The sequence below is a fragment of the Diabrotica virgifera genome, chromosome 6 (assembly GCF_917563875.1).
Source record: "Diabrotica virgifera virgifera chromosome 6, PGI_DIABVI_V3a".
Taxonomy (NCBI): Eukaryota; Metazoa; Arthropoda; class Insecta; order Coleoptera; family Chrysomelidae; genus Diabrotica; species Diabrotica virgifera.
In genome coordinates, this window is record NC_065448.1 from 125,002,474 (window position 1) to 125,028,739 (window position 26,266).

Here is a 26,266-nt window from a genome sequence, read left to right on the forward strand (position 1 = left end):
CTTTACTCTCGACCTGGCCTACCTCTCGTTCCACGATAGATACTCCACACTCACGGAACTACACCGGCTTTCTCACTCTCCGTACACTACCGTCTACTACTGGACTTCACTTCTCGACAGCTCAAAACATTCCTCTATCTTTTTCATCCAATCCCCTACTTTCTAAATATCCCTTCCAAATTCACAAATCAACCTTCCACCACCAACTCTCATTCGCAGTCTTCCTCAAAACCAATTTTTAATCTTTCTAAATATGCTTAATGGATTTCAAAAAAAAGTAGTTAATTCCCATTCTAAAATTACTTTCTACTATTTACAAAATTTAATGACCTATTATCTACTTCAACTGAGTCTTATTTAGCATAGGCTAATGATCGAACCATCCGCGAACAACGATTATGACCTATTATCTCTTTCAACTGAGTCTTATTTAGCATAGGCTAATGATCGAACCTTCCGCGAACAACGATAATGGTACGCGCCATTCACTTTGTTTATTCTCGGCGCATTGTCCCGAGTTCCGTAAGCTTTTTCTAATCACTTCTTAAAATTAAATATAACAATTTGTTGTATACAGGTTGTTCTAAATTTATATGCCCGTGGTTGAGAAAATTGAAAATATTTTATATTAAATTGAATTCTGTTTATAATTATCAACATTTAATTTTCATATCAAATAGAAATATAACAAATTCCCGCCTTGTATTCGATAAAATTTATCTGCATTTTTAAATAAATTTTCTCGAGGCAAAACCAACTCCCTGTATATTTCCTTACTTTAATCTACGTCTTATATCCTAACTTACTATCTACTTCATGTATCTGTCTTTTATTCGTGATATTTGTATACATCGTGAATATTATAAATTCCTCGGATCTTTTCCGAGTTCCTGTGCCTCAACTCATAACTATTTATCCCATTTTCATTATTCACGATGTACGGGCCTTCGAAAACAGGCATCAACTTTGCGCAAATGCCCCCAGGAAGATTTGATACTCGTAATGCCCTCACGAGTACTTTTTCACCCTTTTGGAAAGTCACTGGTCTTCTTTTTCTATTGTGTTCCTGTCTTTGGATATATTTTTCGTTGCTTCGCCGTAATCTTCTCTGTACGGTTTCAATCACCTGTTGATATTCTTTTGGCTCTTGGTCTTCCCATGGCCTTATCGGCAGTACACCCTTCATGATGTATTCTGGGGTCTCTTTTGTTACTGTGCTCGGAATTGTATTTAGATACCTTTCTATTTCCGCCATTTTCCTGTCCCAGTGGCGATGTTGACCATCTGTTGCAATGCGAAGAAATTTCGTCACTTCCTGTATGAATCGTTCCGAAGGATTACTCTGTGGATGCCTGATGCTGACAAAATTTGTCTCTATTCCTCGTTCTCGAAGTTGTCCCTTGAAACGATCATTTCGGAAATACGTTGCATTGTCCAGTAGAATCTTTTTTGGTGTTCCTACTATGGCTATAAAATTGTCGATTTTTCTTAATATTTCTTCCCCCTTTGTTGTGCGGCAACTATATAATTTTACGTATTTTGAAAACACATCCACCATTACCAGAATATGTTTGTTCCTTTTAGTGGTCATAATTAGATCGCTTAACATATCTATTGCTACAATGTCTAGTTTGTTTCGGGCTTCAATATTTTTGGCAACATTTTCGTTTTTGAAATTCCGACTCTTATATTTTTGACATACATCGCACTTCTGGGTAATTTCCTTTGCAATGCGGTAATCCTGTCGGCTGATGTAATTTTCCCTAAAAACGAGCCAAATTTTCTGCTACCGATATGCCCATTGTCCTCATGTAATTTCTTTATTATCTTTTCGGCCAATGTCTGTGTCACTAAATATAGTTCCTTTCCGTCTATTCTCTTAAAATATATGTTATTTTCTACTTCCGCTCTTCTTTTCTCTCTTTCCTCTAGGTCTTCCTGGTTTGTCCTTATCTCATTTAACGAATATATCCCTTCTTCTTGTATTAATCTATTTAGTCCCACCTGTAGAGTAATTGTTTCCTTTTTTCCGGTATCCTCATCCCGTGTTAAAGCGTCGGCTATTATGTTGTCTTTTCCTTTTATATATCGGAACTCAAAATCATACTCCTGTAATAATAGAATGCCTCTATGTATTCTATTATTTACTAATCTATTCTTCATGATATGTACTAAAGCTGCATGGTCTGTTTCGATTGTGAATTTTGCTCCCAATAAGTAAAACCTCAATCTGTTTACGCAATATAGTACACTGGCAAACTCCAATTCTGTAACACTATATTTTCTCTCATGTGTTTTAGTCACTCGAGATATAAAACATATCGGCACTTCTTGGTCGTTTTGTATTTGAGACAGAACTCCTGCAAATTTTTGTATGGACGCATCAGTTCGGAGTATAAAAGGTAAATTGTAAATGGGGTGGTATATTTTCGTTCCTTTTGCGAATTCTCGTTTTAATGTTTCGAAAGCTTCCTCCTGTTCTTCTTTCCAATTCCATTTTATTCCTTTTTTAAGCAATTTTATCAGAGGGATTTCCTTTTGGCTCAAATCGGGAATCAGCTTTTTAAAATAATTAATCGTGCCAAGAAAACCTCTCAATGTTTTCAAATTCGTTGGTCTTGGGTATTCATCTATGAGCTTGACTCTGTCTTCGGCTAATCTCACTGTTTTGGTGTCCAATTGAAAACCCAAATAAATGACTTCTTTTTGAAAAAATTGACATTTTTCAATGTTTAATTTCAATCCCGCTGTGTCCAATTCTTCCAGAATTATTTCTATGTGTTCCAGATGACTCTGAGTATCTTGTGAAAAAATTAATAAATCATCGATATAATGAACTATGAAATCTTCATGGCGATTCAAAATGGTATGTAGAGCTCGGACGAGTGCAGCACAAGCACTCTGCAATCCAAATGGCACTACCTTAAACCGGTAGACAATACCATCAATAGAAAAAGCGGTGTAGTTTCTACACTTTTCAGCTAACGGTATCAACCAAAAACTGTGTTTTAAGTCAATTTTCGAAAATATGTGTGACCCGGTGATTCTTCCAAAAATGGCCTCGATGTTTAGAGGTGATTCATATTGTGATACAGTGTGCTGGTTGATATTCCTGGCATCTAAACATAATCTCAATTCTCCATTGCTTTTCTTTACTATCACAATCGGGTTAACATATGGTGAATCACATCTTTCGATGATTTGATCTTCCAACATTTTATTTATTTCTTCTTTCACCTCTTGTCGATACTTGTATGGAATCGGGTAAGTCTTTGATAGAAAATTTCCCAAGTTTTTCACCTCAAATGAATGTTCGTACTTTTTAGCCACTCTGTTTTCCTCATTGATCAAATTTTCGTAGTTTCTTAACATCAACCGCAATTCTTTTTCTTTCCCTTCTCCACATATTAATTTTCTCTCTTCTTTCTCAGATTCTTCACACATGTTTACCGTGCATTCTGCATCCTCGTTTGCATATACCTCCTCTTCAAATACCACTGTTTCAATCATATTCTTTTCACTTTCATTTTTTAGCTTTATTTCTTCTTCTCCTGAGCTCGTCTCTTCTTTTGAGGAATCCCAGGTTTCCTTTGTTTCTGATACTCTCAAATTTTCTTCTTCTGGGCTCAACTCTTCTTTTGAGGAGCCACAGGTTTCATTTTCTTTTATCTTTTTCTGACCTTTTCTCCTTTTTTTTCTTTGTCCTTGCTTCGCTGCCAAATTCATTTCCACTGTTTGTTCTTTACCTGATTCGTCCGTATTTTGTTTCTCATGTTCCTTGTCCTGTTCTTTTTCTTTTTCTTCTGTTAGTTTCATCGTATTATTTTTAAAATCTATCACTACATGTTTTTCTGCCAATTCGTCAACTCCTACTATCATGTCATGTGACATGTTTGGCATTATTACACATTGTAGTGCATACATATTCTTACCCAGTCGTACCATTACTCTTATGCCTTCATTTATAGTTGCCAATGTCCGTTTGTTTGCGCCCACTAAATTTACCCTAGGTATTTTGTAAATTAAATTTGTTAAGTTAACTTCTTCTATTAGTTTTCTGTTGGTTTTGGTTGGTAATTGGTTTCTCGTTGATAAATCCATCCACAAATTTTAAATTAACTCCATTTTTCTTTTCGTTGTTTCCTGCCAATTTAATAAACTCCTTGGGGTGACAAAAGATTCCTGTTTGATTTTTGGTTTTTAGTGAGCGCCGTCGTGAAAAGACGCCGGTTGCTCATCGTTGTTTATATTTTCGTCATAATGTCTCTCTCCGTCATATTCATCTGCCTGGGTATTATTTACTTCTCTTCTATTTTCTCTTGGTCTGTCGGATCTGTTTCGGTTTTCTCGATATCCCTGTTCATTTTGTCTACCATTATTTCTGTTTTCTTGATTTGAGCGTGTGATGTTTCTATTCTGGTATTCTCGATTTCTGTCCTCATTCCATTGCCTATTTCTTTGTTCATAATTTCCTCTTCCGTTGTCTCTATTTTCGTTTTCCCTTCTGGGATTAAAATCTCGTCTTGTATAGTCCCTCCTATTTTGATTTCTATCTCTGTAATCTTGTGTTTCTCGGGGCCTGTAATCTTCTCGCGACCTTCTTGATTTTCTTTCTCTTAGACGTGATTCTCTTATTTGTAGGAATTGGCATAAACTATCTATGTCTTTGTAATTTTGCAATGTGATATGGTCTTCCAGCGTTTCCTCGAAATGTCTTGCAATCAGTTCGACTAATTGTTCCGATGAGTAATTATATTGTAAATGTTTTGCATTATTGTAAATCTGCAAAGCATATGTCCTTTCTGATACACCCATCATATCATTGTATTTCCCATTCTGCAATTCCTTGTTAATTTCCAATTGTTGGACCTTTCCCCAGAAATAATTCAAAAATTTTTGTTCAAATTGTTGCCAATTGCCGAATTCTTCTTCTTTACTATCGAACCATAGGCTTGCTTCATATTTGAGATGGTTTCTGATAGTTTCTTTTGCTGTTTCGAAATTTCCGATGTGTTGTATTTTCTTTTTCAGGCTATTTATGAACGGCACTGGGTGTAATCTTCTTACATCCCCGCCAAACCTTATCTTCACGTAATCTGTGCTATGTATAACCATTTCTCTTCTTTCTCCTACATTTTGTTGCGTCCGGTTTTCGGTGACTTGTTTTTCTATTTCTGTGATTCTTTTTTCCACTTCTTCTCTGTCTACTTGAATAGCATTTTCCAACTTATTTTCCAAATTTTCTATTTCCTTTTTCTGGCAATTCGTTATTTCCTTTATTTTGCTTTTGATTTCTTTAATCTCTGTCTCTTGTTGTCCCATTTCGTTCTTGATCATTGTCAAACATCCTTTTACTTCCTTTTCATACTTTCCTATGCGTTCCTCCATTTTCTTGTTGTTCTCTTCTATTGCTTGTTTCATTTTTTGTTGTGTTTCATCCATTTTTTGATCCAATTTTTGTTGTGTTTCATCCATTTTTTGATCCACTTTTTGTTGTGTTTCATCCATTTTTTGTTGTGTTTCATCCATTTTTTGATCCAATTTTTGTTGTGTTTCATCCATTTTCTGTTCCATTCTTTGTGACTGGAGTTGCATCATTTGTAATAATTTATCTATACCTGATAATTCTTGCTGTTCTGATGCCATGATTGTCGTGTCTAAAATATCTTCTTGGTCTGAATTATTCTCTTGATTTGAATGTTCTTTTTGTTTTTTGTTGTCTTTGCTTTGGCTTCTTGTCACAGACATTTGTTTTCAAGAAGTACTGTCCCCGCCAAATATGAAATTTTACTAGTATGTTCCCAAGACGACTTTTTCTCACCCAAATATTATAAATTGTCAATAAATATATCAAATGTAAATATCGTAAAAATAAAATATTAAATCAGTTATGTAAAATTTGTACCTAAAGAGATCTAAAATTTTATGTTATCAAATGTAAGTATCTCACTTTCTACCACAGGCATATAAATTTTCAAATACCGGCTTTACTCTTTCTATCCTTCAAATTTGCCACTAGAAATACTTTACAATGCTTTCCACGTTGGACGACAGTTGATGTGATCTTGATTATTGATATGAGATAATATTCTTATTTGTCATTTAATTTAATCAATGCATTAATAATAATTTAATTAATTAACCAGATCACATATCAATATGTTTTCAATCTCAGGGCGAATTATAAAATTAATTACTTACTTACGTGGCTTCTCAGTTTTTGTCAATGGTTCCTAATCGGGATAGGAAAGAAAAGAGTAAAATAATACACACATATGGGTTACAATTATAATCAAAATATTGTTTATTTTATTTAAATGGCAATCACTGCTTAATATGTGCTATATCTTATTATTCCTAAACATAACATTTACACATGGGAATCTTACTTCCTTTTGGTTTCCAATTGAAAGTTTTTATTAACATTTAACTATTAGGATTTATTAGCAACAATTCTATTTAAGTTTGATGAAGCTTTTCTGATATTATTGATTATGTTCTTCAATTTTAAATGTGGTATTTAATACGAAAAACTCATACATTCATGTCCAAACAAATGAGACTGACCTTTTTCTGGTGAACTGAGAATGTCTTCACACAAGACCCGTTTCCTGCTATCCTTGGCTGCGATCAAAACCTCGTCCTGGCTTCCAGTAATGTTCTCCTTTGAAAACTAGCTCGTATAGCTCCCGTTCCTGCTTCTGTCGTGATGCCGTGTTTCTACCTTTTTCGAAACTTCAATCAGCTACCGGGACACTCTTGGCTCAAGGAGGTTCTTTACTCTCGACCTGGCCTACCTCTCGTTCCACGATAGATACTCCACACTCACGGAACTACACCGGCTTTCTCACTCTCCGTACACTACCGTCTACTACTGGACTTCACTTCTCGACAGCTCAAAACATTCCTCTATCTTTTTCATCCATTCCCCTACTTTCTAAATATCCCTTCCAAATTCACAAATCAACCTTCCACCACCAACTCTCATTCGCAGTCTTCCTCAAAACCAATTTTTAATCTTTCTAAATATGCTTAATGGATTTCAAAAAAAAAAGTTAATTCCCATTCTAAAATTACTTTCTACTATTTACAAAATTTAATGACCTATTATCTACTTCAACTGAGTCTTATTTAGCATAGGCTAATGATCGAACCTTCCGCGAACAACGATAATGACCTATTATCTCTTTCAACTGAGTCTTATTTAGCATAGGCTAATGATCGAACCTTCCGCGAACAACGATAATGGTACGCGCCATTCACTTTGTTTATTCTCGGCGCATTGTCCCGAGTTCCGTAAGCTTTTTCTAATCACTTCTTAAAATTAAATATAACAATTTGCTGTATACAGGTTGTTCTAAATTTATATGCCCGTGGTTGAGAAAATTGAAAATATTTTATATTAAATTGAATTCTGTTTATAATTATCAAAATTTAATTTTCATATCAAATAGAAATATAACAATATATATATATATATATATATATATATATATATATATATATATATATATATATATATATATATATATATAATCTTTAGACCTTCTACCCTCTCGGGTGTAGGTATTAACGTGTGCTCTGTTAACAGTGCACAAATCTCTTCCATTGTTTCCTGTCCTGTGCCATCGCCTTTGCTTCGTTCCATGCTATTCCTTTTTTGTCCAGAATCCTTGCCATCACTTCGTTCCATGTCTCTCTCGGTCTTCCTCTACTTCTTTTTCCCTGCACCTTCGTTTCCCACATCTTTTTAACTGGTACTTCTTTCTGTAGTCGTTGTAGATGCCCCCACCAACTTAATTGTCTTTTTTCAACATACTCCATCATTGTCTCGATTTTCAGTTCTTCTCTTATGTAGTTATTTCTTACCCTATCCCTTCTAGTGACTCCTTGAACTCTGCGTAGATACCTCATTTCTGCTGCCTGTATCTTACTTTTCTGTTGTCTATTTAGTACCCAGGATTCACATCCGTATGTAAGTACTGGTCTGTATATAGCCTTAAATACCTTGATTTTCGTATGTTTCGATACTTCTTTCTTGTTAATAATTGTTTTTCCTATTGCGTGGTACAGTCTATTCACTTTATCAATTCTTTTGTTGATCTCAGCTCCCTGTCTACCTGTTTCTTCAATGGTTACTCCCAAGTACTCGAATGATTGTACCTGTCTAATCTCTGTATCATCTACCTGGACATGCACATCCTCTCTTTCTTTAGCTATTACCATTACCTTCGATTTCTCTTTGTTCATAGTCATACCATACTTTTTTAAAACTGTGTTCCATGTTTTTACGCTTCTTTGTAGCTCGTCTTCAGTCGCTGCTAAAAGCGTGCTTCTCTCCGTGCTTTTCAGATTTCTATACCCTATGTGTAATGGTCTGACTTTTGTTTTTGTTTCTTTTATTATTTCGTCCATAAAAGTAATAAATAGTAACGGGCTCAAGCTTCCCCCTTGTCTTACACCTTCAGTTGTTCTGAACTGGTCAGATATCATATTTTTACTTATCACACGGTTTCTAGTGTCTCTGTATATTGATTTAGTTACCCGTATAAGTTTCTCTGGTATGTTTCTGTTCTTCAGACTTTTCCATACTTTTGATCTAGGTACTTTGTCGAATGCTTTCTCCATATCGAGGAAACTGATGTACGTTTTTTTCTTCCTAGATAATCTTTTATTTAGTATATCGTTTAACGTAAAAATGTGATCTTGTGTACTTCTACCAGGTCTAAAACCACTTTGCGATTCTTCTAAAGTTGGTTCTATTATTTTTCTCAGTCTACTCTCTACTATTAGCTCATAAACTTTCATCACTGTACTTAGCAGAGTTATTCCTCTATAGTTGTTGCAATTCTTGTTGTCTCCCTTTTTATATATATAGGTACAATCAGACCAATCTCCCAGTCTATAGGTATTTGTTCGTCTCTCCAAATCATTTGAAATAGTTCTAATAACTTTTGTAGTCCAATATCACCCATGTTTTTGATCATTTCTGCCGTAATTTGGTAATGACCTGGTGCCTTTCCATTTTTTATCTTCCTAATCGCGTCAGTTAATTCATTCATTGTAATGTTTGGTATAGATTCAACTTCTTGTTCGCCAGTTCTTTCTTCATCTTCTTCATTTGTGTTGTGAGGTTCGTGTTGTAGTAGTTTCTGAAAATATTCTTTCCACCTTTCCATAATGCTAACTTCATCAGTCAGTAGATCTCCATTCTGATCTTTTATTGATGTTACTTCTTTATGTTTATTACCTCTTATTCCTTTTATGACCTTATAAAATAATTTCTGATTACTTCTACTATCGCGTTCTAATTTGTCTCCAAAATCTTTCCAGGACTTTTGTTTTGCTGCTACTACTATATTTTTAACTCTTTTCCGCTGCTCTCTATACTGTTTATAATTTTCTTCTGTTCGGTTACCTAGATATTTTCTCCACATCTCCTTTTTCTTGCGCGTGTGTCTTCTGATTTCCTCTGTCCACCATGCTGTTAATTTCTGTTTACTGTTGCTTTTGTGTATTCCACAAACTCTCTCTGCTGTTTTAATAATTGTGTCTTTAAATGTTTGCCACATTTGTTCCACTTGTAAGTTTGCCCAATTTTTCCTTCCTAATTCTTCGTTCAAAACATTTACATATTTGTTCGCTAAAGTTTTGTGTCTTAATCTGTATGACTTGATTGTTTTAAATTCTTTTGTTACTGCTCTTTGGTTGTGATCCTCTGTTACTTCGTCTTTTATTGTTGCCACGAGTAAATAATGATCACTACCTATCTCTGGACCGCGTCTTACTCTTACATCAGTGATTTTCCTTCTGTTTTCTTTTTATATGAGCACATAGTCTATTATGGATTTTTCACCTCTGCTAGGTTCTTCCCTTGTATACTTATGAATATCTTTGTGTTCATAGAAGGTATTTGTGACGATTAAATTGTGTATTTGACAGTAGTCGAGTAGTCTCTTGCCATTATTATTTCTCTTTTTTCCCCATGTATTCCAATTACTGCTTTGTACTCATGATCTCTTTGTCCTACTCTCCCATTAAAATCTCCCGCTACTAATATGGATCCTTCACTTCCTTCGGTCGTTATTGATAGTTCTTCCCAGAAAACATCTTTTCGTTCTGCTCTTTCGTCTTCATTCGGCCCATACGCCACTATTATACTTTTGTGTTGTTCATTGCATTTAAATTCAATTACCATTATTCTGTCGGATATGGCCTCCCACTTTTTTACGAACTTTCTGTTTCTGGAGTGTATTATACATCCTACTCCTGATGCAGCTCTTTCAATTGTGTCGACCCCACTGTATAATAACAAATGTCCATTTTCTAGCTCTATTTCTCCTTTACCTTTCTTCTTAGTTTCTGTCAATGCAAGAAAATCTAAATTTGCCTTTTCAAATTCCATTTCTAGTTCCTTCTCTTTGTTATACAAAGTTTTGATGTTCCAGGTTCCTAGTTTAATAGCTTTTGTCACTCTTGTCTTGTTCTTCTCTCTATAATTTTCCTTGTTATTGGTTGACCTCTTTATTTATTCCTTCGTAGTATTGGATGTTCCATGTCCTTGCTTGGTCGTCATCAACGTCTCTCCGTCCGATTTGCCAGTTAGTTTTTTGTATGGATTGTTCTTGGGTATTTGTTGCGTATCTCAGGAGACATTTCCGTTTTTCCCATCTCAGGAGACCTTTCGCTGTATGTTCTTCCTGCTTTTGATCTTGCATTATACTCCTTATCGCCATCTGTTACGACTTGTTGCTCCTCTTGCTCACAACCTAAGCTCTCTGTTGTATAAATTTCATCATTTATGTACAATTTGTTGTATACTATATTTGCCTTATAACCTTTTTCTCTCGCTTCTTTCATCTGCTTTCGTAATATTCCTCTCTGAATCTGAATTTCTTTGGGGTAGTCTTCATCTATGAATATGTTAGTTCCCTTTAATTTATGAGTTGCCTTGATTATCTCCCTTTTTTTTATTCCAATCTGTTAGCTCTATTAGCATCGGTCTTGTTTTATTTGCCGTTTTCTTTCCAATTCTTCTAATTTCACTTATATCCTTTTTATCATCAAATTCGATATCCAGTTTTTCAATAACTTTCTGGCTTTCATTTTTCATAATGGATGTATCCTCATTTTCTGTTTCCCCAATCCCGAAGATTACTATTTTCTTTTTTCTTATTTCTCTTTCTAGGTCATTTATCCTGCTTTCTTTCATTTTCAGTTCTTTCTTTAGTTCTCTATTTTCTTCTTTGATTACCCGGTATTCTTTCTTAATATTTTCTACTTCCGACTGTAGGCTATCTATTTTCTTTTCCATCCTGATGTCTCTGTCTTCCATGCTTTCCAGTTTTTTCATTATTTCCTCCATCATTTTCTCCATTTTCCTTGTTATTTCACGAACGAGTTTTTTTTTTTTTTTAAAAAAACTTTAAGGTAAAACCCACACAGCCAGTTACAACCTGGAGGAACCTGTCCTCAAAAGATTATAATTAAATGAGATTAATTGGGTCAGGTTAAGTATGATTAAAAATTAAAACATAAATGAAATGACCAATAGCAACATATAACACGAATACATATAAACAGTTGAGCCTTGCAATTTGTAAGCTTATTTTATTAATTGCTAGAAAAAGCATTGCAGTTTATAAGCTTATTTGGTTAATTGCAAGAAAACGCATAATTACATTGACTGATTCTTCCGTTAAGGAACTTAGAATATTGTATATAGAGAGCGGTGTTTTGAAGTTCATGGAAATGAATTTTGTGTATATATCAAAATTAGGAATCACAAAAAAGTGGTTTAGATCCTCGAGACGACCACATTCACAAAAAGGATTATCTTTTATATTCATTTTATACAGATGTTGTTTTGTTAAACAATGGCCTGTGCGCATTCTAATGATGGTGGTAGTGTGTCTTCTATTTCTATATGGAAAATTTTAATACCAAGGTTTTGTGGGAAAAAGTCTTGAATTGTTTTGTATTGCGAAGTCTTCTTCTGGGCTAAAGATTTCCATTTTTCTTGGTACTATTTTGTAATTTTTCCTCTGATGACTGATAGGGCATCCTGGGAATCCAGTTGTACTTCATTTTTAGAATTTTAGAAATATTCCTGTCACAGACGTCTAAAGGTAGGAAACTATGTAAACTAATCAATCTATACGTTTTTATCGATAATTTCCACCTCTACTAGCTTCAATCTTTTTATTTGACAATGTTTTCGATCTTCTGCGTAATTTTGCCTATTATTAGCGCGCTCATTAGTATCAGTCTGGATCATCTTAATAAATCATATTATTGTGTTGGTATTTAACTTGATCCATAATGTCATTAAATCGTAAGATCAGAATTAATAATTTTTACACTTTACAATATTTCAAAATAAAAATTTTAAAATATTTTTGCAAGTTAAAAAAATATTATATAGGTATTTAGTCTAAAATACTAAAAAGACTAAAATTAGTTCAATGATATTCACCCTGAAATACGTTTTTTTTTCAAGTAAATTGCAAACAAAAAATAAAGAAAATACCTTCAAAACAATAACATCTAAAAATAAAAAGTTAATGACTAAAATTGTTTTAATAGTCACCCTGAAAAAGGTTTTATTTTTTCAAGTTAACTGTAAAAATAATGATATTGACTAAATATAGTAACAATATATTTGTTCAATTCATAAGGCGTACGGGATTCAGGAGAAATAAATAGTCCAGAAAGCCACTGCGCATCCGCTAGGAAAAATATTCTAATTCGGATTTTTTGCACAATCCTACTCAAAAAGGACTCCTTTTAACAAATTTGCATGTTGCCAGGACCAAAAGGTGGTCAAAAATTTTTTAAACGTTTTTTTTTTTGTTTTTTTCCTAAAATTATTTTTTTTGCATGGAGCAAAGTTTTTTTTAGGTTTTTTGGATCATTCTAAACAGAAAAGGTCTTTAGTGACTTTTCTCTAAAAATGATAGTTTTTGACATATAAGCGATTAAAAATTGAAAAGTTGCGAAATCGGCCATTTTTAATCCGCAAAAACTATGTGAAAAACGGAAAGCTTGAATGTTGCCAAGGTAGGTAGATATTCTTTAAACATCGGTTGATGAAATCCCGAAGAGTTTTTTGCAATATAATATTGAAAACTCCTTTGTTTCTAATTTCTAATCACGCGTGCGCGACACTATTTTCCACTGTTGCATGTGTATACAGAGTATGGTGCAAATGAAAGGAATAAATTCGTTATTTCGTAAACCGGCTACTTTAAGAAAAAAACCCGAAACAGGTCGATCTTTATTTTTAAGTTATGATATTGTGGCATGTATGGTATACTAGTGACGTCATCCGTCTGGGAGTGATGACTTAATAGATTATTTTTTTAAATGAGAATAGGGGTCGTGTGGTAGCTCATTTGAAAGGTTCTTCAATTCTCTACTCAGTAATGTGAATATTTACATAATTATTTATACAGGGTGTTTAAAAATTTTTTATTAAATTAAATTATTTGACAAAAAAAGAAGTAGAAGGACACCCTGTATAAATAATTATATAATTGTATATATTACTGAATAGAGAATTGAAGAACCTTTCAAATAAGCTAGCACACGACCCCTATTCCCATTTAAAAAAATCATCGATTACGTCATCACGCCCAGATGGATGACGTCACTAGTATACCATAATATATGCCATAATATCGTAACTTAAAAATACAAATCGACCTGTTTCGGGATTTTTCCTTAAAGTCGCCGGTTTACGAAATAACGAATTTATTCCTTTCATTTGCACCATACTGTCGGTGGAAAATAGTATCGCGCACGCTTAAATATCAATTAAAAAACAAAGGAGTTTTGAATATTATATTGCAAAAAACTCTTCGGAATTTCATCAATCGATGTTTAAAGAATATCTACCTACCTTGGCAACATTCAAATTTTCAGTTTTTCACATAGTTTTTGAGGGTTAAAAATTGCCGATTTCGCAATTTTTCAATTTTTAATCGCTTATATGTCAGAAACTATTATTTTTAGAGAAAAGTCACTAAAGACCTTTCCTCTTTGGAATGATCCAAAAAACCTAAAAAAACTTTGTTCCATGCAAAAAGAATAATTTTAGGAAAAAAAAACAAAAAAAAACGTTTAAAAAATGTTTGACCACCTTTTGGTCCTGGCAACATGCCAATTTGTTAAAAGGAGCCCTTTTTGAGTAAGATTGTGCAAAAAATCCGAATTAGAATATTTTTCCTAGCGGATGCGCAGTGGCTTTCTGGACTAAAAAAAATTAAGACAATATATGAATATAACAATTTGTATTTTATACCAAGTTATGTCTTAATATTTGCACAAATTGTGAAATGATTAAATTTTTAATTATTTATGAATAGTTTTATAACATATACTTAATTAATTCAATCTGTTTCAGATTTTTTCTTGGTATGGCGGGAGATATGGCATTTGTAGCATGTCCAATGTATATGGCTGAAATATCTGATCAGAAAATAAGAGGATTTTTATCTGGAATAATTTACATGATGGTCCACACTGGAACATTCATTGTTTACATTATTGGCCCTTACACACCACATTACGTAACACCAATCGTTGGTATAATCCTTGTCACTACAGAATTATTGGTCTTCAGTTTTATGCCAGAGTCCCCTTACTTTTTAATATCTAAAGGAAAACAGGAAGAAGCGAAAAAAGCGTTAAAATTTTTCAAACCTTACCAAGACACTGAAAAAGAAGTAGCTCATATAACAGAAACGTTAGCTAAACAAAATGTTACAAAAGCAAATCCACAGGATTTAATTTTGGTCAAAAGTAATAGAAAAGCAATCACTATTATGACAGTACTTAACACCGGTCAACATCTATGTGCCTATACTGTAATTTTAATGAACTTACATTTAATTTTGGCGTCTGCTGGATCAATTTATATGGATTCTGCACAAACAGCTATAGTATTTGCGGCTATAATGTTGGTTTCGGTTACTTTCGCATCACTTCAAGTAGATAAGTATGGAAGAAGAATGTTAATAATGGTATCAGCAATCGTTTCCGGATTATGTCTTGTAGCACTGGCCGTCTATTTTCATTTAAAATATTTACAAATCGATGTGTCAAGTTTCAGTTGGATTCCCTTAGTATCGGTAATGGTATATGCCGCTTTCTTTAAAGCTGGTGCAGGGTTAGTACCTATTATATTAACGGCAGAAATATTCCCCAGCAATATGAAAGCTATTGGTATGACTATAGCTGATGGTATGTTTATACTGGGTGGTATTATTGCTCTTCAAATATACCAGATTTTATCAAGACTTATAAATATTTTCGTACCATTTTATGTTTTTGGTGGTTATGCTTTCTTTGTAGCGGTATTTACGTACTTTTGTATTCCTGAAACTAAAGGTAGGTCTTTGGAAGAAATTCAAAGTATTCTAAAAGGCGAACCAGTAGAGAAATTAAATAAAAAATTAAATAAAGAAATTGAAACAATTTCATAGGTAATTTTTCTTGTTTTTTTTTTAATTTCTCTTAACTACTGACACGGATGTTTCGAGACGTAGACTCTGACCTGTGGTATGTCATACCGTTGCCTATTTTTATTTGTTTTCGATATAAATTTGTCTTATATCAAAAAAAGTGGTGAAGGTTCTTACAAAATCTTTTATCAACCGAATTACAAACAACTGAGTACTTATTGGTAACTCAAAAATAGTAAAATAGTGCTTTCACTGGTCTGACTGTAACTGTAGAAACGTAAACACTGATATGCGGTACGTGATACCGCAAGAAAACTTGTCGTAGCTCAAAGCCATACTAAAACTGCAGCAGTTGAGAGCAGGTACAATTACACACCACTTGAAGGTACACAGATGGTGTTTTAGAAATCTTTTATAAAACACGGTTTACAACAAAATATATTCTCCGCAAGGTATGACATACTGTATGTCAAGTGATTAAGGGATATCTTAAAATATGCAAAGAATCATAAAACGATATATTCCTATTAGTCCGTTCTTTAACGGTAAAATATTGCAAAACCTCTAAATTTTAAAGAACCGCTTGGATTGACATGAAATTTGGCATACACATAGCTAACAAGTCAAAGAAAAAAATTGATATTGTGCCGATATGTGCTTTTGCCCTGGGGTGGTTTTCACCCCCTCTTGGGGGTGAAAAAATATTCGTCCAAAGAAAGTCAGGAAATGGATAAACTGGCTAATTTTAAGTAACTTTTGTTCTATAGTGTTTTTTGACTAAGTCAATACTTTTCGGGTTATTTGGCAGTGAATATGTTCATTTTTTCAACAAAATAACCACGCTTTTAGACGGTTTTTCGCAAATAACTCTAATAGTAAGTATTTTGTCGAAAAAATATTCGTAGTAAAAATATAGCCTGTAAAAAATTTAAAAAAAATGGTGTATATATCACGTCTCTACACCTGGTAGAAGCAGAGTTATTGCTAATGAAAAATAGGTTCATATTCGTCAAATTCCAAATGGAATACTTTAACGTGAAATAACCAAAAGTGAAGCACATTTCGGGGAAAACTCATTACAACTTATTTAAAGTGTTTAAAAGAAAGCTTCATTCTGTTTTATAAAAAAAATTTCTAGCATCAAAATTAAACAAGTTATGCTCAAAATAAAGCTAGTCCTTTTTTTTTGGTAAAACAATCGAGAAAATCACCCCCTAATTAGTATCTTAGATGAACTTAATCGTTACTACTTCACAAGTTTCTTGACTCATGTATGTATTGTTTATATGATCTGTAAGTTTCATCGGTTCAAAGTCCTTATTATTGAAAGGGCTGTACTTAAAAGGGGTTGAACGAATCACTGATTACGAATGTATGCAAATTTAGAAACACCAAATCTTAATCAATTTTTGTCTAACAGAAAAACAAAAATACATGATATTCAGAAAAGCAAATGTGACTTTTTTTGTTTTTCGAGATTTTTGGTATCTCTAACAATTTTTAAGTTATTTTGAAAAAAAGCATATTTTTCAAAATTAAAATTTTTAAAAATTTTACTTTGAAACCAAATTTTTTCAAAAATAAGCACTTTGAACCGATGAAACTTACAGATCATATAAACACAACATAAGTAAAATAATTTGTGGAGCGGTAACGATTAATCTCATTTAAGTTGCTAATTAGAGGGTGGTTTCCCGATTTTTTTTTTTTGCAAAAACAAAAGGGACCATATTTATTTTGAGCGTAACTTGCATAAATTTAATGCTAGAAACTTTTTGTAAAAACAGAAATAAAGCTTTTTTTAAACACTTTAAAAAAGTTAAAACGGGTTTTCCCCAAAAAGTGCTTAATTTTTTGGATATTTCACGTCGAAATATTCTATTTGAAATTTGGTGAATATGACTCTATTTTTCATTGGCTATAACTCTGGTTCTACGAGATCCAGAGACCTAACGCGTACACCATTTTTTTACTTTTTTATAGTCTATATTTTTGCTAAGAACTTTTTTTCGACAAAATACTTACTTTTTGAGTTATTTGCGAAAAACCGTCTAAAAATGTGGTTATTTTGTGGAAAAATAGACATATTCACTCGCAAATAACTCGAAGTGTTGACTTAGCGAAAAAGCTCTATAGAACAAAAGTTACTTAAAATTAGTCAGTTTACCCATTTCCGGACTTATTTTAGACATATTTTTTCACCCCCGAGAGGGGGTGAAAGTCACCCCCAGGGCAAAAGCACACATCGGCACAATATCACTTTTTTTCTTTGACACGTAAGCTATACCTATGCCAAATTTCATGTCAATCCAAGCGGTTCTTTAAAATTTAGAGCAAAAACCGTGAAAGAATGGACTATATAATAATATATAAGGCACGTCTCAAAAATATTCATGTTAAGAATATAAAAATTACGTTATATAAAAACATTGAACAGAGGTGATATTACAATAATTATTTATTTTATTTAGTTTTATTGTTAACAAATATTTTTAAGTTGATATTATATAATACCAAGTATGATAAGAGTTCCTTCACAAATTAAACAACTGTACTCTGATAAAAAAACATCCATACATCCATAAAATAATTATACTGACTTAATATAAGATGTTATTAGAATTTTACATAAAAGAAAGATAAAATAGATTCTTTAAATCACTTATTGAGGTTACTTAACCTTAACTAATCCTGCGCTACTACTTTCAGTAAACTAATTGAGAAGTTGGAGTGAGATATTTAAAAACATGTAAACTTAATTTAAGTACTTAACAAAGTAAAATGCATAGATACATTAAGTTACTACAAGTGTATAGTAGTTTCAACCTAAGATGCAACTTTGTACGATTTGCAGAACAAAATTTGTAGGTACAATCCTTGCAAGTAAAATGCAAAATACAGGGTGTAACAAAAATACAGGTCATAAATTTAATTGCGTATTATGGGACCAAAAATAGTTCGATTGAACCTAACTTACCTTAGTACAAATGTGCACGGAAAAAAAGTTACAGCCCTTTGAAATTACAAAATGAAAATTGATTTTTTCCAATATATCAAAAACTATTAGAGATTTTCTATTAAAAATGGACATGTGGTATTGTTATGGCAGTATTATTTTAGGAAAAAATTAGAATTAATTTTGGACACCCCATAAAAAATTTATGGGGGTTTGTTTCCTTTAAACCCCCCAAACTTTTGTGTACGTTTCAATTTAATTATTATTGTAGCGCCATTAGTTAAACACAAGTAATTAAAAACTTTTTTGTCTCTTAGTACTTTTTCCAAAAGTCAGTTTTTATCGAGATATTTGAATATTTGTCAAATCCACCACATATTTGTATATGGTAAAGTACGATTATGGAGACTTTGTAATATGTAATATGAAAATGTATTTATGATTTACATTTTTAGGTATATTTTGAACCATATTAAAAAAGAAGCCACATCTCGATAAAAGATGCTTCATCAAAAAAATAAAAAGAGGCAAAAAATTTTAAAAACACTGTGTTTACCTAATGGTACCGCAGTGATAGTTTAATTGGAACGTATACAAACATTTGGGGGGTTTAAAGGAACAAAACCCCATAAAATTTTTATGTAAACATGTTAAAAAAGAAGCCGCAACTTGATAAAAGCTGCCTTATCAAAAAATACTAAGAGGCGAAAAAGTTTTAAAAATATATAATTGAACTAATGGCACCAGAATAATAATTTATTTGAAACCGACACAAAAGTTTGGGGGGTTTAAGGGAACAAAACCCCCATAAAATTTTTATGGGGTGCACAAATTTCACTATAATTTTTCTTTAAGATGTTCTTGCCATAAGAATGCCACATGTCCATTTTCAACAAAAAATCTCTAATAGTTTTCGACATATTCGAAAAAATCGATTTTCATTTTGTAACTTCAAAGGGCTGTAACTTTTTTTTGTGTGCATATTTGTACTAAGGTAAGTTAGGTTCATTCGAACTATTTTTGGTCCCAAAATATGTGGTTTAATTTATGACCTGTATTTTTGTTACACCCTGTATTTTTGTATAATATGTACAAATTAATGATTAATTTTTGGGACAAATCAAATTTAAAATAGTAGGAAAGCATTTTAAAAACCATATACATAAAACCAAATAATATGTGTATGTAACTGTTTAGTGACACGAGAAGATACTACGAAAATATTTTCAGTTTATTGAAAATATGTATAAATCAATGTAACTTAAATTTTTTTTAATAGCTACCTATATATTTTTTTGGCGAATGGATTTAGCGTCCGCAGTCATATAAACCCAAACAAACAACAAATATAATTTTGTGATACATAGGCACATAATATTATGTCATTTAGCCCCTAGTTTTTTTTATTTCATAAAATTTTTTAGAAAAAATAAAGTTGTTCCAAAATTTTGTCTGTTATTTTATTTATGGTAGTGGAAAATCAAAGAGAGCGAAGAATGGCGAAAGGTAGTGGAAACAGCGAAGTTACAGCAGCAACTGTAAAACCAAACTCAGAATGGGATGATCCCCCACAAAAAGAATCTTCAAGTGAAAACAGCTTCAGCTTCCTCGGGAGCGTGTAGCTTGTATATATACAGGGTGGTTCATCTTATTCGCCTCGGTCTCTGTACGGAAAACCACTTGATATTTTAAAAAAATTTCTTCACAGAAATATACAGGGCCTTTAATACTACAACCTAAAAATAATGTGAATTATACAGGGTGTTCCAAAAAAGAGTGGTATATCAAAGTTTTATTTTTTCTTATGGAATGCCCTATATCTGATGACATTATTGAATTGACCTTAAAAAATAAACTATACTTTCATAAGGGTTCCCTATACCTAAATACAGGGTGTTTTGATTTATTTCGATTTTTATAAAAATGTAAGGTTTTAGAAAAAAATAAATATCTACGGATCTAAGAAGCAGTAACAAATTCTTTCTTGGATCTTAATAACATACTGTTTAGCAAACTTAAACAGATGCTTATTGCAACAAAATTTCTTACAGGGTGGTCAAAATATGAGATTGTTCTATTAACAAATTCAAGCTGTAATAACTTACTTATTTTAAATGGAACACCCTGTATCTTACTAGTCTATCGCGTAGAAAATTTACTTAGCTTTCAATTTGTATTAGGGTTTCCTATACCTATCTTTTTACAGGGTGGTCAAAATATTAGATTTTTCTATTAACAATTTCAAGCTGTAATAACTTACTTATTTTAAATGGAACACCCTGTATCTTACTAGTCTATCGAGTAGAAAATTTACTTAGCTTTTAATTCTTATTAGGGTTTCCTATACCTATCTAGCTTCATTTTTTAAATATTTAAAGATTTCCTAATTTGTAAGCTTTAAAAATTAGAATTAAGTACCTATGTCGTGGTTATGTAAAACACATCACCAACACCGGCAATATACTTAAATATCTTAGTCAAGATAGTTTCATTAATAAAATTCACATTTTTATCATTTAATCACACAGAGTGTTCTTATTTTAAATGACATACTCGATATTCTATTCTTTATAATGGAAGATATTTAAAATCTCTTCAATTCCATGTTAACATTCTCAATACACATGTTATTCTGTAAATATAAATTCCCATGTTATTCTGTAAATACCCATTTTTACATATTTTTGTACAATAGGCTCGTTTTCGTCAAAGTAGCCATTGCATTTAATTGTTTGTAATTGCGATTTAAGATTCAAACAAAAAGTGGCGTTCTTAAATTTACTTAATAACCGTTGGGTTAAGATATGGAGAATACTTATACGGAATGAAATATAATTTAAATATCTTCCAGAATACGGCATCTAATATAGGGTATGCAGTTTAAAATAAACATATTATTCAATTTCACATGTAGGCCAAAATTAACTAAAATAATACAACACTCTGTATGATTACATGATAACAATGAAAATTTTTTTATTAATGACAGTATCTTGTTTAAGTACATTGCCGGTGTTGGTGATATGTTGTACATAAACACGACATAGGTACTTATGTAATTCTAATTTTTAAAGCTTACAAATTAGGAAATCTTTAAATATTTAAAAAATGAAGGGAGATAGGTATAGGAAACCCTAATAAGAATTGAAAGCTAAGTAAACTTTCTACTCGATAGACTAGTAAGCTACAGGGTGTTCCATTTAAAATAAGTAAGTTATTACAGCTTGAATTTGTTAATAGAACAATCTAATATTTTGACCACCCTGTAAAAAGATAGGTATAGGAAACCCTAATACAAATTGAAAGCTAAGCAAATTTTCTACGCGATAGACTAGTAAGATACAGGGTGTTCCATTTAAAATAAGTAAGTTATTACAGCTTGAATTTGTTAATAGAACAATCTCATATTTTGACCACCCTGTAAGAAATTTTGTTGCAATAAGCATCTGTTTAAGTATGCTAAATAGTCTATTATTAAGATCCAAGAAAGAATTTGTTACTGCTTCTTAGATTCGTAGATATTTATTTTTTTCTTAAACCTTACATTTTTATAAAAATCGAAATAAATCAAAACACTCTGTATTTAGGTATAGGGAACCCTTATGAAAGTATAGCTTATTTTTTAAGGTCAATTCAATAATGTCATCAGATATAGGGCATTCCATAAGAAAAAATATAACTTTGACATACCACTCTTTTTTGGAACACCCTGTATAATTCACATTATTTTTAGGTTGTAGTATTAAAGGCCGTGTATATTTCTGTGAAGAAATTTTTTTAAAATATCAAGTGGTTTTCCGTACAGAGACCGAGGAGGATAAGATGAACCACCCTGTATATACAGGGTGTCCAGAAACTCTACCGACAAACGAAGACAGGAGATTCTTCAGGTAATTTAAAGATAATTTAACCCAATTCACTTAGTACGAAAATGCTTCCTAAGGGAGCTAGAGCTCTTTGAAGAGGGCGTCTTGTAATTAGTTTTTCTTAAATACCTCCAGAACGCTTCTATTTAGAAAAACAAAAATAGAAATCTTCAAGATATAAATCTAATCTATCCATTGCAAATTTCTAATACCGATCATAGGCGTCCGTTTTGGGTAGGGCAACGGTTATTTTATCGCATAAGTTTTTTCTCTTTAACTTTTATGCATTTCTGATACTGGATTATTAAATTGGGAAGTATTTTAGTCCTAAAAGGTACTCTTGTTTTAAATCGGTAGGACACACCGTTTTCTAGAAAAATCGATTTAAAAACTTTTCGCTTTTTGAATTAAAAAAAAATTCATAAAAAAAAACTGTTTATAAAGACAAAAACTGGAACATTTATTTATACTCCAGAGTTAAATCGATTTCATTAATTGCGAATTTCTAGTACTGATCATAGGGGTCCGTTTTGGGTAGGTCAACAGTTATTTTATAGCATAACTTTTTTGTCTTGAATTTTTGAGCATTTTTGACACTAGATTATTAAATTATGAGGTATTCGAGTGCTAAAAGTTACTCTTACTTTATGTTGGTAAAATACTTCGTTTTTTGTTGAAAAGTACTTTCAATTTTTTATCAAATTCCAAATACGAAAAACTTTCAAATCGATTTTTCTAGAAAACGGTGTGTCCTACTGACTTAAATCAAGAGTAACTTTTAGTACTACAATACCTCACAATTTAATAATCCGGTATCAAAAATGCATAAAATAAACCAGGAGATATTAACAGAAGTTCAACCACGATTTTCTAAGTCTTGCCCTTTGCAATACTGGAAGGTTAGAGAAGGTACTTACAATTTGTGGAAAAATCCACGGGTTTCCTGTGACATTTTCTTGTGAAAATTAGATTTTCCACGAAAAAAAAAATGGGAGTTGCGATGAATTTTTAAGTCCTGACATATCCATAGAATAACAGGATACTATCTATTTTATGAAGAAAATTTTTTGGGCAGGACGGTTGCAAAAGGACTAAGGGAGTATACAGATGTACAAACATGTAAGGAAAATAATGAAATTTTCATAATTTTCTAAGTCCTGCCAACTTAATAAATTAATCATATTTATTTCAAAATGACCAAAAAAAATGTTGGCATGACGTCACCTAATGTTTAACTGTACTTGTTTCTTGGAAAATTCTGTATAAAATTTTCACTCTGGTTCCGTGATTTTCTAAGTCATAAAATAAATTTTGTTATATAATAAATAATTTCAGTAGACATTAGTCAAAATGGCAGGATGTTTAGTTACACCTTTTTTACTATATATAGTTAAAAAATTTGTAAGAAAATTCGTGGAAAATTACACGATTTTCTAAGTCATGCCATTTCGCACGTATCTCAAGAAGGATAATATAAATCTATTTTCAAAGAGGCAGGACTTTTACAACTTGGCAGGATAACCGCAAAGATGAATAATACAAAAAATTAATTTGTATATCATTCAAACAATCGTATCCTATTAAATATAATGTCTAGGAATTTTTACACACTTTTCAAATCTAATAGCAAACTGTAACATCTTTATTTTAAGTGATTAGGTCATATTTTTATCTAAGTAAACACAATAAAAGTAAATAAACAATTTTTACAATTTATTGGTTATAGTAGGGAATTTACCTACCCATTATATTATACGAGGTGTCCAGAAGCTCTCATAACAAACGAAAACATAAACCTGTCAAAATCAGTGTATTAAGGGCAAATTTTTGTTATTTGGGAGGTTTATGGAGTTACGAATACGCAAGCAGAACCGACCTCTGAATCACCTAGTGCCCAGAGTTGCTGCTAAGGCACGTCACCTGGAGTTTCGTGGGATATCGGCAATAAATGAAAGAAAACAGATTATTCGAGGGTTTTGGGATGGCCGAACACGAATATGACATTACAACCGACCCTCGGAGCACCTGGTGCCCAGGGTGACTGATCTCGAATTTAGAGAGTTTTTGGAGGTCAATTCTGATGGCGTATTCATGTTCAGCAACCACAAAACTCCTCGAGTAATCTACTTGCATCACTTTAGTGTCTGAAAGCCTCGAAATTTAAGAATATGGCGTGTATATTAGTCACCCCGAGCACTAGGTAAAGATCTGTTCTAATGTGACATTCTTGTTCAGAAACCCCAAAAACCACCTGAGTAATCTGTCTGTATCAATTTACTGCCGAAATTAATATATAAATATGGTATAGAAAATGCTTAACAAATGAAAAGGTATCATAAAATATCATTTTATTATAATACTAAAATACAGGGTGTCCCATTTAAGAAAACTCATTCCGAGTTTCAACCAACTTCGTATACTAAAACTAAACATTTTGGTATACTATTAATAACTGACAATAGTAGACTATATTAAAAATCGTTTAAACATAAAATAATAGAAGTTTGGATATCAAATCACTAACAATATGTATGGGTGTGAATGTTCCTACAAAATTAACAAAAAAACGTAATTATATTTTAAACTACCTCGTATAATATTTCAAAACACTATATTTTATTAAAGAGAACATCAAGTAGAATCCAAACATGTAAAAATATACAGGGTATTCCATTTAAAAAAACATAAATTTGTGTCACCCTGTGAAAACGGGTAGCCCTGTATATTAGAAAATACTGTTAAATCATAGTCCTATCTGTGGCCCATGTTTTACCTAAATAACTTTTTTCGTATATCTTATGACAAACGAGTAATTGGACTTTGTCCCACTAATGCCCCACCCTGTATACAAAATAACCATAAAACCATCCTGCCTCTTTGTAAATAGACTTATATTAAGATTCTTGAAACATGTGCAAAATGGCATGACTCAGAAAATCGTTGACTTTTTCACGAATTTTCTTACAAATCTAGGACTCCTGCCGTCTTACAAGAACCGTTTAACCTTCCTGCCGAGTACCGAAAAGGTATTGATTGTATTTGAGTATTATAACTTTTTAAAGGCAGGACTAAGAAAATCATGGAATCAGGGTGAAAATTTTCCGCAGAATTTTCCAAGGGACAAGTATACTTAAACATTAGGAGACGTCATGCCAATATTTTTTTTGATCATTTTGAAATAAATATGTTTAGTTTATTTAGTTGGCAGGACCTAGAAAATCATGAAAATTTCATTATTTTCCTTACATGTTTGTATACATATATACTCCGTTATCCCGTTTGCAACCCTCCTGCCCAAAAAATTTTCTTCATAAAATCGATAGCATCCTGTCTATCTACGGATATGGCAGGACTTAGAAATTCATCGCAAAACCCTATTTTTATTTTTTGGGAAAATCTAATTTTTACAGGAAAATGTCACAGGAAATTTGTGGATGTTTCCACAGATTGTAAGTACATTGTCTACCCTTCCAGTATTGCAAAAGGCAGGACTTAGAAAATCGTGGCTGAACTTCTGTAGATATAATATCTCCCGGTCTAAAAGTTAAGGACAAAAAAGTTATGCGATAAAATACCCGTTGCTCTACCTAAAACGCACGCCTGTGACCGGTACTAGAAAATTGCAATGGATGGAATCGATTCATCTCTGAAAAGTAAATATGCATACCAATTTTCGTTTTTCTAAATAGAAGCGTTCTGGAGGTATTTAAGAAAAACTAATTTCATGACGCCATCTTCAAAGAGCTCTAGCTCCCTTAAGAAGCATTTTCGGACTAGGTGAATTGGGTTAAATTGTCTTAAAATTGTCTGAGGAATCTCCTGTCTTCGTTTGTCGGTAAAGTTTCTGGACGCCCTGTATATACATATAATACAGTGAGCACGTACAGGTTGGTATAAATTCATTTTCTCGAGAATAGGTGATTTTGGAAAAAAATCCCGAAACAGGCCAATTTTTATTTTTAAATTACGACTTTTTGGTA

At 32.3% G+C, this 26,266-nt stretch overlaps 1 protein-coding gene across 1 annotated transcript in view; it reads left to right on the forward strand.

The window, feature by feature from the left end:
* LOC114336488 (facilitated trehalose transporter Tret1) overlaps positions 1-19,869 on the forward strand; it is an 82,103-nt gene extending 62,234 nt beyond the window's left edge. The window contains exon 3 of the mRNA XM_028286863.2: positions 14,405-19,869. Within this exon, the coding sequence (XP_028142664.1) occupies positions 14,405-15,485 (1,081 nt within the window). The 3' untranslated portion in view covers positions 15,486-19,869. The remainder of the gene's footprint in view (positions 1-14,404) is intronic.
* Positions 19,870-26,266: the final 6,397 nt, after the last annotated feature.